General features: G+C 38.5%; 1 protein-coding gene across 2 annotated transcripts in view; it reads right to left on the bottom strand.

The window, feature by feature from the left end:
• Positions 1-1318: 1318 nt before the first annotated feature.
• DCDC2 (doublecortin domain containing 2) overlaps positions 1319-17817 on the bottom strand; it is a 152637-nt gene continuing 136138 nt past the window's right edge. For both annotated transcript variants that reach the window (XM_088831299.1, XM_088831300.1), the window contains 2 exons: positions 6880-7188; positions 1319-6739 (listed from right to left, as the gene is read on the bottom strand). In XM_088831299.1, coding sequence (XP_088687425.1) covers positions 6641-6739; positions 6880-7188 — 408 coding nt within the window. In that variant the 3' untranslated portion in view covers positions 1319-6640. The remainder of the gene's footprint in view (positions 6740-6879; positions 7189-17817) is intronic.

The following is a 17817-nucleotide window of genomic DNA, read 5'->3' as shown; positions in this document are numbered from 1 at the left end:
CTCTCCAAATACAGTCACATCGTGGGTTGGGGGCTTCAATCTGCAAATCTGAAGGGATGTAATTTAGTCCATAACAGCACGGTCCTCCAATCTTGGGCCCAGAACTTCCCTAAAACACGTGAGAACTTGGGTTAGATCCCACTACAAATTAATGAGGGGAAAATAGCATGTTCAATCAATGGTATTAGTGCAATAGGGGCGGGGCTGGCCCACAGCCGTTAGTGACTATTAGTGCTGGACCAGATACCTCGAGAACCTGGGCGGGGACAGTTAGGGTGAGACCCAGAGTGCAGTTAGAGAGCCACTTCATCAACGGTCAGCCTGACACTGGTCCTCGTGGCAGAGAGTGCAGTGTGAGTTGGATCAAAGCCTTCTCCCCGGGTCTCCAGGCCCTCGGTCCTTGAGTGAGCTGGTGGCCTGGGGACAGGGTGGGAACTGTGTCCCGCAGATTGCTCAGAGAAACTTTGAGGAGAAGGAAGAGAAGTCAGAATATTAGCAACCAGAGTCAGGAGAAGGCCAGGACAGTCACCAAAGTTCTCTGCATCCAAAAAGAACAAATACAATGAAACCAAGAGGACTGTCTCATTGAATTTTAAACTTGAAGTCTATTTTTTTTTTTTTGCAATTCAAAATCATTTTTGTTATTACTAAACCCATAATAAATGGAAAAAGAAGTGTAGGATATATCCGAATTATTTGTCTCGTTAATGAAAGATCGAGTTTGTGAGGACATTTGAGAGACCTGGACAATGATCTAATAGATCACAGTTACATTCCGAGGGAAAAAAAAGTACTTAGAAACCTGCAGGAAAACTGTATATTTATTTTCATAAAGAAGAATTTTATAGCCAATGCATCCTAGCCATTTTACAATCCCTTGTAGAAACTACAGTCCTTATTTGTTGTGGGAAGTTTCTAGTGACAATTAGTCATATGGTCTAAAGAGATTTGACTTTGGCAATCTAGAAGCCTCCTCCATTGCTCAGGTTTGCCTTTGGAATTCAACTGCACATCGACAGTTGACAGGTACATTAATGTGCTCTCAGTTACGTAACTGAATCACACACGTTGTTATCACATATCAAGAAGGCAAAATGCGTGTGCTTAATTGCTTTTGTTTTTCAAGCACAAAAGGAAAAAAAACAATTTTAACTCAATAGAATGAAGGCAGTGAATCTCTCACAAACCAAAGCAGAATTTTAACCAATCTCTTTGTAAAACTGTGAATTTATTCCTATAGCTTTAGCTACAAAAATGTGAGTAACTTTCTCTGTTTTAAAGATATCTTTATCATAGCAAAAATTCTGAACCTGTGTTTCTCTAATATCATTTCATAAAAGAAAAAAAACAATTTTTTAAAAAATTCCTCAAATTTTTATCAGCTAAACAACATGTATATGAAGCTATAAAAAAAACTTCTTTACATAATGAGGTTTAATACCTATGCCAAATAGAAACAGAAGTATCTTTTAATATGCTGAATTTCCACATGGTTCAAATCAAAAGTTACTATTATGCTTGTGAAAAATATAATATACAAATTAATACATCAAATATTAGCAACACAACATTATAAACAAACAACTATTAAAACACATTTTAACTATATAAAACAGCAAACAGATCTATTTGCTAAAAAGAATACAGCAAACTTATATTTTAGAGTAAGAAAAAAATACAGCAAACATATTTTAGAGTGAGCACTGATACAGAAATAAAAACCTAAATGCTCATTTGATCAAAACACAAATAACTTTCCTTACAAAGAGGAGTTCTAAACATACATCATACAAAAATGATGAGCTCAACTTAATTTTTACATAAAACTTCAATAATCACCCATTATCTTTGGACATATTAAGGATTTAAGACAAAGGAAAAATATTGAAGCAAAAAAATAGGTTTTCTGCAATTTTCTTCTAAAACTGACTACTGTCATTTCTTCTTCCCATATGCCATTACATTTATGACAATAACTCAAACCTTCAATTAAAATATATGGTTTAAGCAGATCAAACTACGGAGAACTCATTTGGTCCCATTCATAGATTAAAGCTAAGTCATTGTTGGCTTAAATCAATGAAACTGCATTAGTCATCTCCTGATTTTATAAATGTTTTATTGTTATCAAGACTTTTTAAAATTCTTTCCTAATTCCCCATATCCTACAGGACATTATGCCTCTTCAAAAACAGTATTTTTCTTCCTCATCAACATGTGGAGGCACCTATTTGTTCTCCATCCAAGTCACTTAGACTTCATGGTAAGAAATATACACATTTCATGTAGTCAGAACAAAATCAGACCCATCCAGATACCAGGATATTTTCTGAAAAGCAAAAATCTTACACTATTTACAAAAATGGTATTTAATAATGAAGAACTGTACATGCTTGTCACCTCAGAAAAGCAGGCTAACCTTAAAAAAAAAAAAAAACTGTGCCATTTCAGGATGTATCACTCATACAAGGAACCTAAAAATCTTCTGCACTGAATTTGAAAATTAGATAAACTAATAGATTAATAAATCAAACTTTTATTCTATTTGTAGTGAACTTGGTTATTTGATACCAGAGTCCTCTCTAGATGTTCATGGAAATCACACACACATTAACAAGCCGTAATGACTTTTGACAGACCCTGTATTGGCAGGACATATTCTGCACCTAAACTTTTTGGTACTTAAGACTAAGACTGAAGAACTGTACTCTGTAGTTAATTTAGGAAAATAAAGTTATGTAGATAGATACATATCTCACCCTTCCCTAGAATTAATTTTCCATTAAAATGCTGGTAGATTTTTATTTTGAGAAGAATTTAAAATATCCTATAGTCTTCAGGAACCAACTTTTAAAGCACCATGATATACATCATTTCTTAGCATTTCATTTCTAACAGTTTATATCCATTGCTTCTCTCAAGAGCCTACTGCATTAATAATGCTGTGCCTGAGGAAGTCTTTTTCAACATTTTAAAGTGTGTGAGTGCATCTGTCTGAGTGTCTGTTATGTGTCTATGTGGATCTATGTGGTCTATTTCTGTTCAGATTGGCAACAGTTCAGATGTGAAGCTTTCTGCTTAGCAATTAATCTACTTTCTAAATTTTTGCCTTGGCTCCTTGTTGAGCAAAAAATGAAAGGATAGAGCTGATCCTTTAGGAGTCAGTTAACAAAACAAAGAAGACTTCCTGTTGTTCAGTGGCCACAATTTTAACTGGGTGAATTTGCTTTATCCTTTGCGTAGAAGAAGGGTATTCAGTGAAATTTTCGGGGATTATTATTGTTGGTTTATGAGCTGTAAACTAGAAGAGTTAACGTAAGTTCATATTAGTATGGCTTCACAGTTGTGGGCCTACAGAGAGATTTAACTGACTCCAAGTCATTCATATATATATATATATATATATATAAATGGGTCTACGCTTACAGACGACAACAAGAATTAACACAGAATAAAACGGAAGGCACAAGAGGGTATTAATTTCTTCCTATGAGTCTGGCTTTCTAATACTGCCCTCAAGAAATGTCTTAAATAAAAAGTCATCCTATGACTATAGAGAAATATAATGAGTAAAAAGTTATCTTATGGCCAGAGTATCTTGTTTTATATGAGAAATCCATGGATGCTCAAATGCTATTTAAATAGAAGCTAAACCAGATAAACTGTCCTTTGCATGAAAAATGACATTAGTTCAACTCGATGGACATGAGTTTGAGCACGCTCTGGGAGTTGGTGATGGACAGGGAAACCTGGCGTGCTGCAGTCCATGGGGTGGCAAAGAGTCGGACACGACAGCAACTGAATTGAACTGAAAATTCTTCCTTATTCTTACTGCATAACTCCCAGTGTTCCATTTCAACTAACAAACCCAACTAACAAACACACTTGCTGACAAGTGTGTTAAATGCAATTAAATTTAAGAAAAGCATTTCATTAAAATTAAAACTATGAAAAATAAAATAAAAAATTAAAACTACGAAAACTATCACAAGAAATCAGAGATCAAAACATTCTATGACTGGTCACCACATAGAAGCTCCATCGGTTTTTCATAAAATCCTTTATAAAGCAACACCTGAAGCCTAACCAAGATCTCTTCTGCTCACTCACATAAATGGTCTCCAAATCAGTCAGTGAGTCTTAATTTGTGGAGCTAATCTGCTACGGAGGCCACCATTCCCAAAAGAAAAATGTCATTTGGGAGGTGAATTAACTTGCATCATTTGTGTTAAAGTCATCTCCAAAATGACCGTTTATAGAAATCATCTGTTAATGATTTCTTCCTTAGCAAGACAACATTTTTTTTCTTTTTTTTTCTTAGTAACATATGCTTGCAAAGTGTTTTAAAGTCATTAGTGATTGTTCATTCAAGTTAGGTCACAATTATATCTTATAGATAGGTGGTGAAATATGAACATACAAGTATTATATTCCAATGTTAAAATTTTTTGCTACAGTTATTGTAGCTTATCACTTTCTTAAAGTATACTTAAAATACCAAACTTCGTTTCATTTAAAGTGACATTGTGCTTCACTAAGATGACTCTTAAAAAGTTCCTCAAACCTAAATGTTAAGTGTGTGTGTGTGTGTATTAGTCGCTCAGTCATGTCCTACTTTGCGACCCCATGGACTGTAGCCTGGCAGGCTCCTCTATCCATGGAATTCTCCAGGCAAGAATATTGGAGTGGGTTGCCATTGCCTTCTCCAAAATGTTGAGTATGATGAAGCAAAGAACAGGAAAAAATGAGAGACATTTTCTTTACTGAAGAAGGAAGAGATAGATAAAATCCTCATTAAAGAAAGAAGAATCACCTTGATAATTAGTTATAATTTCTTACATACAATCTTTTATTTTTATAAACTATTTGAAATCATTAACTCCAGACCCAGTAATAGTGTGGGAATTTAACATTAAAAAACCAAGTAGTCTATTGCCCTAGCAACAAAGATTATTAAGATGATTGCTTATCACCTGCAAACCTTTATACTGTCTCACTTGAAAAAATAAAGCTACCAGTAGAAAGACCAATCTAGAGTTTATATTAGAAATACAGTACTGCATTTATGATTCATCCTCCTAGATCAATATACCTATATATCCGTATCTCTTTCCAATACTGTTATAGTCACTGCATATACTTCCTATTTATGGACAATATTAAAATAGCTTTTAAGAAAAATATATCAGTTTTATATAGTATTATTGAGTGCTTTATATAACTTTAATTCCAAGTGATTGGTTATGAATCCTGGAGGCGGGGTAAATCTTTCAAAATCATCATTAATAATGAATTCTATGAAAGTACAAGAAGTTAAAATTGCAAATTTCTACATAATTAACAAAAAATATTCTTTAATATGATAAAACATATTCTTCTATATTTAAGGAATAACTACATCATCTCTTAAAAATTCAAAACTAATGTGACCTTTTTTTCCCACATATACCTGACGAGGCAATCTGATTTAATTTAATTAACCCTAGAACTGTAATCAGGAACTGGTTTTATTATGACAATTTTTAAACTTTTTTCAACAATTTCTATCCTATAGCTTCAAACTATAGAGAAAAGAATCTCCCTAAAAGTCTAAATATAACTGACTATGAAAAGAAGTATTTGCTGATACCCCGAGGGAAAAAATATGACAGGGCAGTTCTAATAAAAATAACATAAAAAGCAAGAGAAACTGAGGTGTAACAAAATCTTATAGCCTAGGTTTTTTTCTACTACATGGCCTTGCTCTTTTTGTTAAAAAACTGTTTGGACAAAATTCAATCTTTGGAATACCCAATATTGAGTTTTCTAATATAATAATATGAAGAAGAGAGGAGTATTATTGGTAATGGTAGACTGGATCAGCTAAAATCCATAGGATACCAGAATTTGTAAGCCACCCAGACAGGCTCAGTTATTAATTAGGTGTTCCTTTCTGTAATTCCTTCCTGAGTGTGTGTCATTAAAGCCAGATGATTAAAACCTGCAGTACTTAAGGGAGGGGCCTGACAATATTGTCGAGGAATACATTGAGTGAATACTTCCTCCTTCCAAAATGAATACCTTGCATTTTCCTTTTAGTTCTTTTAAGGTGGATTTTGGCTAAGGAGGAAGAAAGAAAGGAATGTCAACAAGACACAAAAACATTTCAGTCTATTGCCATCTTCAAATTATCTCTGAAACTAAGGTGCAATTAGTTTATTCAAGAGTTTATTGCTTTAAAAAAATAGTACATGCTTTCCTATTATCATTTTTTAAAATTCTATGCCCTCTTAGATAAGTGCTTTAGCACAAGCTACCATCCAATAATCTCACTTCTCAAGAACAGTTATGGTCCTGTGTCTTTTCATCTTTACAAAGACAAGTGGCAAACTGTCTTTCAGTGCAAAATCCCCTCTATTACGCTTAATTTTTCTACATGACTTTTAAAAACACAGCTCATAAAACAAACTTAATCTCCTTTAGTAGCTATTCAAAGTTATCTAGTCTTTCCCATTAGTCAGGCCTCTAATTTTAAATTTCAGTAGGTAGTATTCAACCACATTGTCACATTATGTTTAGCAATAGCTATATACTTCTTCTTCAAGTATTTAATCCTTCATTTTTCTTATACTCAATATACTCTTTTTAAAAATCATCCATGCTATGACAAATTTTCCTTGTTTTGTTCGTTGTCATCATTTTCTTGTGGACTAGTGATTTTTACTTCTGGTTTTGGTGGTCTTTGAGAGTCCAAGTCAGCCTAAGGGAAAAATAGATGAAAATAAAGATATTTAGCTCTTTAGTTACAGAGGCAATAAAATTTACAAGGAAAAAAATGACTCAATATTGTCTTTAACTCTTATAAATATTTAATCCTTATAAATAATCCTGTAGAAATACCTCTTCATGTCCACTGCCAGCTCCTTGAGACTTTATTTCCTCATCCACCGCTTCTTGAAGCTCATTATTAACCTGCTCCAGTTCCTCGCCGTTTTCTTCATCGGTCCCTCCGTTCACACGAGCAGCAGAGCCTGCCTGCTCCTCCCTATGACCTGGGATCTCCTCTGCTTGCTCTGGAGCTTCAGGCTCCTCCTGGTCTCTTTCTTCCTCTCCAACTTCACCATTCATTCCTGAGAAGTCTTCCTTCTGTTCCACCTCCTTGTTTTCTTTCTCTCTATCTTCTTCCTCGTCTACTATTTCTGCTGGCCTCTGATGGATCAAAAAAAATTAATGGATAAAGACAGGAAGCGGACCAGAGATTTTTCCATGGCACATTATAATAACATAGTAATTATAGCATGACTGTCAAGTAAAACTTCCGTACGTTTGCACATATACAATATATCCTGTGTAACCTCTACTGAATAGTGATAGATACCACTCTTAGAAATATTTTCTCGTTGAATTCTCACAATGATCCTATAAGGTTAGTAGTATTCCCATTTTACAGGTGAGAAAACTAAGGTACAGGGAGATTAAGTATCTAGGCCAAGATGCCACTGCTTATAAGTGCAAGAGCCAGAATGAGAACAAAGCATGTGACTCCAAAATTAATGTTCTTACTCCCCATGGCAAAGAGAAAATCAAACTATAAGATCCTTGGCCAATGTTTAGTGGAATGTCTGGCCCAGAGGAGGAGATTTAAAAAAAATTATTTGGGGAGAGCTTACCATCCCCACCACTAGTGTTTGGTATGTATTTAAATTTCTAAGTGTGAATGATGCCAAGGATGTGAATCCAGGTTTTCTAAAAAAAAAAATGTGGACAGCTTTCCACATAATGCCTAAGAGAGCTGACTGTATATCTGCAAATACAAAATTTGATTGTCGTGAAGATCCAAAGCCAAGAAACAATAGGTTCTTTCTATAAAAATGCTTAAGTACTTTATAAACTCCAAAGGACTTTTTACTGTTCTTTGGATACATGTCAGTCTGTTTTAAAAGAGAACAAGAGGCAAAATTCCAGAGGCAAGATTTTGGAGAGAGAAAGACCCAGGTTCAAGTCTTGGCCAGGCACTGTCTATTACCCAATTTCTTTGAATTTTAGATTCCCCACTTGTAAAACAAGAATGTAATAAAACTTCCATGGGGAGTAAATAAGTTATATGTAGTACCAAGCAAAGCACTTGGCACTGCATGATCCTAAAAAAATAATAATAATAAAACATTTTCTCATTTGTTGTTCTCATTCTTTCCTGAACCTACCATATTTCTTCATTGCCATAATAAAATAATAGTTTTTTTTTTAAGGATCAGGTAGAAAGAACATAGAATTTATGTTATGACCCCACACCTGCCTCCTTCCAGCTATCTGACATTGAACAGGCCCCTTAATCATCTGGAATCTGGAAAATGAAGGTTTGAGATGCAATAATTCTGACCTCCCTTCTAACCCTGGAAGTCCATTCTCCTCTAACTGCCCAAATTTTTCTTATGAAGTGAAGTGAAAGCCACTCAGTTGTGTCCAACTCATTGCAACCCCATGGACTGTAGCATGTCAGGCTCCTCTGTCCGTGGAATAAATTCACCAGGCCAGAATACTGGAGTGGGTAGCCGTTCCCTTCACCAGGGGATCTTCCCAACCCAGGGATGGAACCCAGGTCTCCCACATTGCAGGTGGATTCTTTACCATCTGAGTCACCAGGGAAGCCCCAAATTCTTCTTATGGGGCTATAAGTAGTCTTCTTATGAGTTACCATAATGTGCTCAGTTTTGGAAGTAAAGAAGGGAGGAAATGGAGCAGAGTAGACTAAAAATTCCGGATAAAATTCAACACATAATTTTGAACAGGGAAAGACATCAAAGAATGCAGAGCAGGGCAGTTAACACATCACGTGATCGCAGGGCAGGCAGAGAGAGCAGTAACCCAAGGTGGGGTGAGGTGGCCTAAGGCCAGAGCTCTGTGCACAGAGATTTCTACAGGATGGCATGAACAGCATTTACAGGTGGAGAACAAAAGACAAGCAGCAAACACACTAAGAGCCAAATGTCACTCTCAGTCCTCATACAGTCATCATTTCCTAAAACCCTCACGGGAACCCTATGAAATAGGCTTCTGATGCCCCTTATATGAATTAGGAAAATGAGAAGTCACTCAATGCTGCCAGCATCACAAAGCAGGTGAATACACAGGGCTAAGGTGGAACCCAAGGCAATCTTGTCCCAAAGTCCTGCATTCTTCCTCACAGTAATAACACAAGCAATTGATAATTTACCTAGTTGCTGCTGTAAGCACACCCAAGGGTACTTTCAGTGGCCAGAAAATATGACACATGCAGCTAACAATAATACTTTTACTGTTTAAAGAATTATTGACCTGAGAACAAAACATTTCTGGATTTCTATTAAAGACCAGTCAATCGAGGGAAGGAACATTATGAAGATTATTAGGCAGAATATGTGAAGCAGGACAGGACAAAATCCGGAAATATTAAAACACCAATAGCCAGTAAGAATAAAATGATTTCTTTGCAAATTATCTCTGAGAATTGAATAGTTGTCTATTAGTCTCCTGGAAAATATAATCTTTACTATGCCTAAACCTAAATTTGCTTTAGGGTTTCCCTGGTGGCTCAGATGGTAAAGAATCAGCCTGCAATGCAGGAAACCAGGGTTCGATCCCTGAGTCAGAAAGATTTTCTGGAGAAAGAAATGGCAACCCATTCCAGTATTCTTGCCTGGGAAATCCCACGGACAGAGGAGTCTGGCGGGCTACAGTCCATGGGATCATAAAGAGTCAGACACGACTTCACCACTAAACAACAACAAAACTTGCCTTATTCAAAACAACTTTGGGTTTTGATTTTAAAGAGAAGTTAACATTTTTTAATACAAAATCTTTAATAATAACAACAGAAAACTCAAATTTTAGTGTAATTATTCAGGAATCTAGATAGGTCCCTTGCTTCTGAGAATATATTACAAGAGCTTGCTAAAGTCTGCTAAGGTGACTACTGCTGTCTCAATGGGGAAAAGTCTGTTTTCCTTTACTGACATCTGGATTTATACCTGCTGCTGCTGCTGCTGCTGAGTCACTTCAGTCGTGTCCGACTCTGTGTGACCCCATAGACGGAAGCCCACCAGGTTCCCCCGTCCCTGGGATTCTCCAGGCAAGAACACTGGAGTGGGTTGCCATTTCCTTCTCCAATGTGTGAAAGTGAAAAGTGAAAGTGAAGTCGCCCAGTCGTGTCCGACCCTTAGCGACCCCGTGGACTGCAGCTTACCAGGCTCCTCCATCCATGGGATTTTCTAGGCAATAGTACTGGAGTGGCTTGCCATTGCCTTCTCCGGGATTGATACCTAAAAGTTGCCAAATGATAGAGGGTTGGTTTCTGGTTTTGAGTTTCTCATCTTACTCCTTTCTTTACTCCCAAATGTATATTCATTTTTTTCCCTTTAATGATAAGAGCTGGACTGTAACATATACTAATCTCCTTTTAAGGACAGAGATACCCAGCCCTAAATTCAGGCTCTGTTCTCTATTATTGTCACCACTACTAACAAGCAGGATTATGTTTTCATCCCATTGTTTCTATTAGACTTTCCCAGCACAGCTATTTTAGTAGTCATCAAAAGAAGCCATATCTGGTTAGCTCAACTTTCAGAAATGCAAGGTTATGGAGCTGAAATACCAATTTGATCAATTTAAATAGGACGATAACATTAGTTAAAAGGCTTATAATCTTTTAAAATATCATGAGTGTAGTACGAAATTTACTATTACTACAACACTACAATTCAGGGCAAAAAAAAAAGAGGAAAAAATGCTTCTATGACAGATCTGTAATGAATAAATGAAAAGCAATCTGCTTTTTGGTGTAATCTCCTTTGAAGCAAGCATTAAATTATTAAAGATGTTTCCAGTGTATACATCAATCAAATCATCCCCAGAAGGAACACTGAGTTTTATACCCATACACACACACACACACGGATAAAATCTATACCATAGTAAGGGCTTGCATAGAAGTAAAAAATTTAAAAATCACTGCTTCTATAAGAGAGTGGGCGTCCATTAACAGACAGCCACATTATATTTTAAGTGTGTTCCCACTCCACCTCATCAAAAAAAAAAAAAAACTTAGCAATTATTTAATTTCCTCAAAATCCCCAGGTTCTCAGCCTCTGCTTGTTTAGCTGAACCTGGCTGACTGCCCAGCTAAACAGGGACAGGCACATCCACCAGACGCCAGTGTCAGCACACTGAACGAGGGTGACCTGGACACGGAGCCCACGTTTCACGCCGCCACTCACCCAAAGAACCCTACAAGATCCAGAGGAGGTTACCAGTTTCAACAGAGGATAGTAGACACAGCAGCAAAGGGGCGGGGTTGAAGGGTTTGGGGAGAAAGAAAGGGAAAAAGGTGTGAGTAAGAAATCACAAGTTCAACTTGAGAAAGTGAAAAGGAGGAGGAAGAGAGACAGGCAGGGAAGAGCCCTTTTTCCCAGGTCCGATCACACTGTCCCTTTTACAGCAAAGGGAAGCAGAGCTCTCATACATGATGTCACCTCTCCTTCCTGCAAGAGCCAATTCTCACGTGATCCCAAGGGACTGTGTTCAGACTTGAAGATCACGAGGCAGGGGTGGGGGGCGGGGGGGCGGTGGGCAGTGGTTCCTAGACAAAATTTCTGCTTACTGATGTCTTCTACAATGGTGATGTCAGTGGTAGTATAAAATATATACTGTGCAAGATGAGACAGCTGTGGTCTGGTGGAAATAATGACCTCACAGAACTGAGTAAGGACCAAATGAGATCATGCACATGAAAGACCAGTATAAACTGGAAAAGCTACATATATATGCATATATATATATAATTACTGTTACCACTCCATTTTTCTTGCACTGAATGGAAGGAGTTGAGAGGCTGTCTGTGAAATAGTATAGTTTAGGCTTTGCACTAATGAAATTGTATTCTAGTGAGTCACTTAGAGCAGTATCCCTTCTAAATCTCATTCACAGTGAAAAGAAACAAAATACAAAAAGACACAGCAGTCATCTTGCTCTTTTTGGTTAAAACAGGTAAAATGCAGGCTGATGTTCAACTTCCAGTCCATTGAGACGGCTAGGTATGATTTTCATAAACTAATCACCCTTGCTTTTAGTTACTTACTTTTATCTCTCCTTCTGAGTTCGCTGTCAGGCACTTTTCACGACAAATTTACCATTCAGTAGCTTCCTTTGTTTCTGAACTCTATTCACTCTTCAAAGTAATACAAATGTGTCAGCAAGAGATACCAAAAAAGGATGACTTCCATAAATTAGTGTGTGCACTTAGGCAATGGACGACTTTTCAGTTATAATGACAAGTCAGCAATAGCCAGTCATTCATCCTGTTCCTTCTACCTTTGCCTGGAAGGATCTACCTTCCCTCTGATAGACCCACCTTCTCTGAAAGCCATCCTTGTCCCCTCAGGCCAGTTGTCAATCCTTACCTGCACCCTCAGAACACCATTCAAACGCTAATCTCAGTGAACTTTTATCCCCTGCTTTGTGTGATATGAAAATAGTGAACATGAATTGTTATCAACTGGATGCCTCAGACAATGCTTGGAATGACTGTGGAATAATGGGGAAATATCAACCTCAGCTTTAGGGAGGACTTCTGGAAGTTTCTAGAAGCAAGGGCTCTTTCTTATTCATCTTTGTGTCCATCACCCCGTTTCCCACAGGACTGTAATTCATTGTCTTGAACTAAACCCAAATGTGCCTCCCACAGATAAAAGCCAGCATAACGTGTGCCAGAAGGGACAAGCAATGGTGACAAGAGTCACGTTTATTGGGCACTCCACCCAGTACCTGATCTTATGTTCCATGCACTTCATATGCATGATCATATTTAAACTCGCTGATAGCGCCCACACGGGATCTCATTGTTGAGATGGCTCATTATGTTGACCTCACAAAGAAAGAATAAAATGATCATTTTAGTGATCTCAAGTGATCCTTGAGACTGACCAAACTGCCCAAACGACATTCTGTTTTCTCACTGGCACCTACCTTCTCAAAGCTACGAGACCACAAGATTCTAGACCTCTGGTTATGTGACCACAGGACTAACGACAGGCTAAAAATTAACCATCCCTTCAGAGAATTTTTCATTGGTGGGGTATAAGAAAGATCCCGTCAGAAAGGAAGGAAACTGTTTCTCCTGAAGGGCCAGTCACCCTCTGGCTTCCCTCTAATAAATTTCCCTTTTCTTGCCTGAATGCCTGGCTAGCTTTCTTTTTTTCTACACTAGCCTTACACTAACCTCACCACCACTTGAGGAAACTGCTATTCTCATCCCAACTTGCAGACAAACTGAAGCATAAAGAGTTAAACTTGTTCAAAACCCCACCAATAGAGACAGAGGGATATGAACACCTTTATGATCACGAGACTGTACTATTTCCCCAAGATAATGTACGGAGCAACCTCCCAAACTCAACACCACGTTAAACAGTTACTTCCAGTCTCATGTCTTCCAAGCCAGTGCTTCTCCATCACCCGGCATCCTGTTAAATGCAGATTCTGAGTCAGCACTTCTAAGCCTCGGCATTTCCAACAGCTCAGGTGCGCTGATGTTGCCGGTCGCTAGAAGGCACTCCAGTTCAGTTGCTTGGTCCAGTCCGACTCTTTGCGACCCCATGGACTGCAGCACGCCAGGCTTCCCTATCCATCACCAACTCCCAGAGCTTACTCAAACTCGTGTCCACTGAGTTGATGATGCCATCCAACCATCTCATCCTTTGTTGTCCCCATCTCCTCCTGCCTCCAATCTTTCCAGCATCAGGGTCTTTTGTAATGAGTCAGTTCTTCGCATCAAGTGGCCAAAGTATTGGAGTTTCAGCTTCAGCATCAGTTCTTCTAATGAATATTTGGAAATGATTTCCTTTAGGATGGACTGGTTGGATCTCCCTGCTGTCCAAGGGACTCTCAAGAATCTTCTCCAATACCACAGTTCAAAAGCATCAATTCTTCAGTGCTCAGCTTTCTTTATAGTCCAATGAGCATTGGACATCCGCACATGACTAATAGAAAAACCGTATCTTTGACTAGAGGGACCTTTGTTGGTAAAGTAATATCTTTGCTTTTTAATATGTTGTCTAGGTTGGTCATAGCTTCTCTTCCAAGGAACTAGCATCTTTTAATTTCATGGCTGCAGTCACCATCTGCAGTGATTTTGGAGCCCAAGAAAATAAAGTATCTCACCGTTTCCATTGTTTCCCCATTCTTTTGCCATGGACTGATGGGACTGGATGCCATGATCTTAGTTTTCTGAGGCTCTAATCCATGTATAACTCAGGCAAGATCATAAATATACCACCATTCCCAGAAGATATCTTTGCTTAAAATTTCTAACTGGAATAATGCCTCACTAGATGAAAACCATATTTTAAGTTAAAAATATCAATTTAATTGAAAACTGGGAGAAAATAGGATTGACTGTTGGTAGTGCTAGTGGTAAAGAATCTGTCTGCCAATGCAGAAAACTCAAGAGACGCAGGTTCGATCCCTAGGTCAGGAAGAACACCTGGAGTAGGAAAGGGCACCCCACTCCAGTATTCTCGCCTGGAGAATTCCATGAGCAGAGGAGTCTGGCGGGCTACAGTCCATGGGGCTGCAAAGAAACGGACACGACTGAGCGTCTAAGCACAGCACTGTTGACAGAATAATGTTCAGCCATAAAGACAGCTCTGCAAGATTTATTCTAATTACATCACCCTGCCACTCTTTCTTAAGAGTCACTTTATAAAAAAGAAACACATCATTGCCAAGGCAATAAACTAGGAAGATATTTTTACCTACACTTAAAGGTCTTCTCCCTTGGTGCTTATGTCGAACTTTAGCCAATTTGTGACTAAAATTTGAAGAGAACAGTTTTCAGGTAGATACTGAAAACGGCTCCATCCTGACCTTTCAAGAATAGCTCATGCCTATGACTAATTGTGTGATACTGTATTCTGCATAAAGCACAATTCTTACGTTTCACTGGAGTCAAGAAAAGGTATTCGTTATACCTCACCCTCTACACTCACTAAACTAATATACATAATGATTGCACAAATCATGCAGATAAATTTCAGTCTCACAGTCTCACTGACATCAAGAACATCCAGGGTGCAGCTAGATTAATGGACATATTATACATATATGGACAGTTACAGAAAACACATACCCTTAAACATAGAGGTTTTTGTAAGTTGAGACTTTTACCTTTTTAAAATCACGTTATTTATCATAAACAATTGCTCTTAATAGTTACTAGAAAAGTTATACTAGATTTTCCCCTTAACATGACACCAGTGTTGATATTCCAAGTGCCTTTTTGCCTGCATTTGCCTATATGCATAGCTGATTATTTATTTTGTAAGAGCCCATCCTGAGAAAATGGTTGATTTGTATGGCAAGACAGAAGAGGTCTGGTAGTTATTATTGCTGGCTGCATCCAAGCACGGATAGCTCAGGGGAAACCATAAGTATTCAGGTTTTCTAGATAATATGCGTTCAGCTACAAAGGTTAACTTAAGATTCCTGAGTGGTAAGAGGAAAGAAGATGGAATATGGAAATCATATGGAAATAAGCCACAAAATATAGGAAGCATCAATTACTTGGAAGGCATTTTCATAGACAGATGGGGCTGCTTAGCTAACTTACACTTTAAACTCACATCACACCTTTGACTTAACCATGCCATCAAAAATTAGAAATGGGAAAAGGATCTAAATAGCACCTACAGCTGATGTCCCACCCACTTTAGAAATAAATGTTGATTTTATGCAGAGTACATCATGAGGAACGCTGGGCTGGAAGAAGCACAAGTTGGAATCAAGATTGCTGGGAGAAATATCAATAACCTCAGATATGCAGATGACACTACCCTTATGGCAGAAAGTGAAGAGGAACTCAAAAGCCTCTTGATGAAAGTGAAAGAGGAGAGTGAAAAGGTTGGCTTGAAGCTCAACATTCAGAAAACAAAGATCATGGCATCTGGTCCCATCACTTCATGGGAAATAGATGGAAAAACAGTGGAAACAGTGTCAGACTTTATTTTGGGGGGCTCCAAAATCACTGCAGATGCTGATTGCAGCCAGGAAATTAAAAGACGCTTACTCCTTGGAAGGAAAGTTATGATCAACCTTGATAATATATTAAAAAGCAGAGACATTACTTTGCCAACAAAGGCCCGTCTAGTCAAGGCAATGGTTTTTCCCGTGGTCATGTATGGATGTGAGAGTTGGACTGTGAAGAAAGCTGATCGCCAAAGAATTGATGCTTTTGAACTGTGGTGTTGGAGAAGACTCTTGAGAGTCCCTTGTACCGCAAGGAGATCCAACCAGTCCATTCTAAGGGAGATCGATCCTGGGTGTTCATTGGAGGGACTGATGCTGAAGCTGAAACTCCAATACTTTGGCCACCTCATGCGACGAGTTGACTCACTGGAAAAGGCTCTGATGCTGTGAAAGGTTGGGGGCGGGAGGAGAAGGGGACGACCGAGAATGAGATGGCTGGATGGCATCACCGACTCTGTGGACATGAGTTTGAGTGAACTCCGGGAGTTGGTGATGGACAGGGAGGCCTGGTGTGCTGTGATTCATGGGGTCGCAAAGAGTCGGACACGACTGAGTGACTGAACTGAACTGAACTGATATCAGAATTCTCCAAGAAATGTATTTGAAAGTTTAAAACCCTTGCTATCTGAGGTAACAGCACAAGCTAGAAGTTTCCAGGCAAGAGAGCCTACCTAACCACCCAAACACCCTGTCCATTCTTGCCTATCATTCCTGCTCCATCCTTGAAACATCCTAGACCTAAAAACTGGAGCTCATAACACTACCCCAGTAAAAATACCACCTTAGATGTTCATTTCTCAGTGTAACATTTGCTACATTTGAAATTTGGGAGTAGGATTTGTTATAGGTGTTTCTGTGGATTTGATGGCAGAATTCAGGCAGAGATGTTGAAAGTAAAGAAGTTACTGCACTTGTTTTATTTCTATTCCCATGGAGACTAAAATCATCTCCTACCCAAGCTGAATGAGGTGTTTGGAAATAATCAGTTTCAATTTTTCATGACAGCAAAGTACTGCTTCCTGTTTTCGGCTTTCAGAGGCTTACTTTCACAAGGTGGGGGAAAATGGTTTGGATGTGGTTTGAAGTATAATGACCTACAAAAAAATAAGTGGTTCTATTCATAGACGTGACACTGTAAGGACACGGAGAGGGAATGTTTGGCCTGGCCACCTGCTGACAGCTGACTAGCCTAGGCCCATTGAACTCCACAAGGGTCCAGACACTCATAGGAGAAGATATAATACTTTGAAAATTTATGTTTAGCTATTTAGTCATCTTGGAAAAAAACCTTCCCCATTAAGTTTTCTCACTTTGCAAGTAAATGTTATCTTCTTTCACTTGCATCAGAAATTCCTGAAGGCTACATTTTAATGTTTTAACGCCATTCCTATAAATTAATCGACCAAGGGGATGTCACACAAAGCCTCGATGATTATGCACAGGAAAGTTTAGAAGCCAGAGCATCCTCATCTTAACTCTTCCTGCAGCGTGACACACTTGCAGCACCAAATAGGAATACAATTCACTAAGAGGAGGTTGACGTGAAGCTGAAAAGGCCATTTGCATACAATTCCTTTCATTTCAAGGAAGACAGCGGAGGCCGAGCAGCCCGCCACTCACATGGAACCTGTTTCCATTTGTGAGATACTTCAGTTCAGCTCAGTCGTTCAGTCATGTCCAACTTTTTGCGACCCCAAGGACTGCAGCATGCCAGTCCTCCCTCTGAGGGAGGGAGGGACCATGCCAGTCCTCCCAGGCCTCCCTGTCCAACACCAACTCCCG

Source organism: Moschus berezovskii, chromosome 23, assembly GCF_049115385.1.
Source record: "Moschus berezovskii isolate FMDL1 chromosome 23, NW_MosBer_1.0, whole genome shotgun sequence".
Taxonomy (NCBI): domain Eukaryota; kingdom Metazoa; phylum Chordata; class Mammalia; order Artiodactyla; family Moschidae; genus Moschus; species Moschus berezovskii.
The sequence above is the reverse complement of the archived record's forward strand: the minus strand, read 5'-3'. Positions and strand labels throughout refer to the sequence as shown.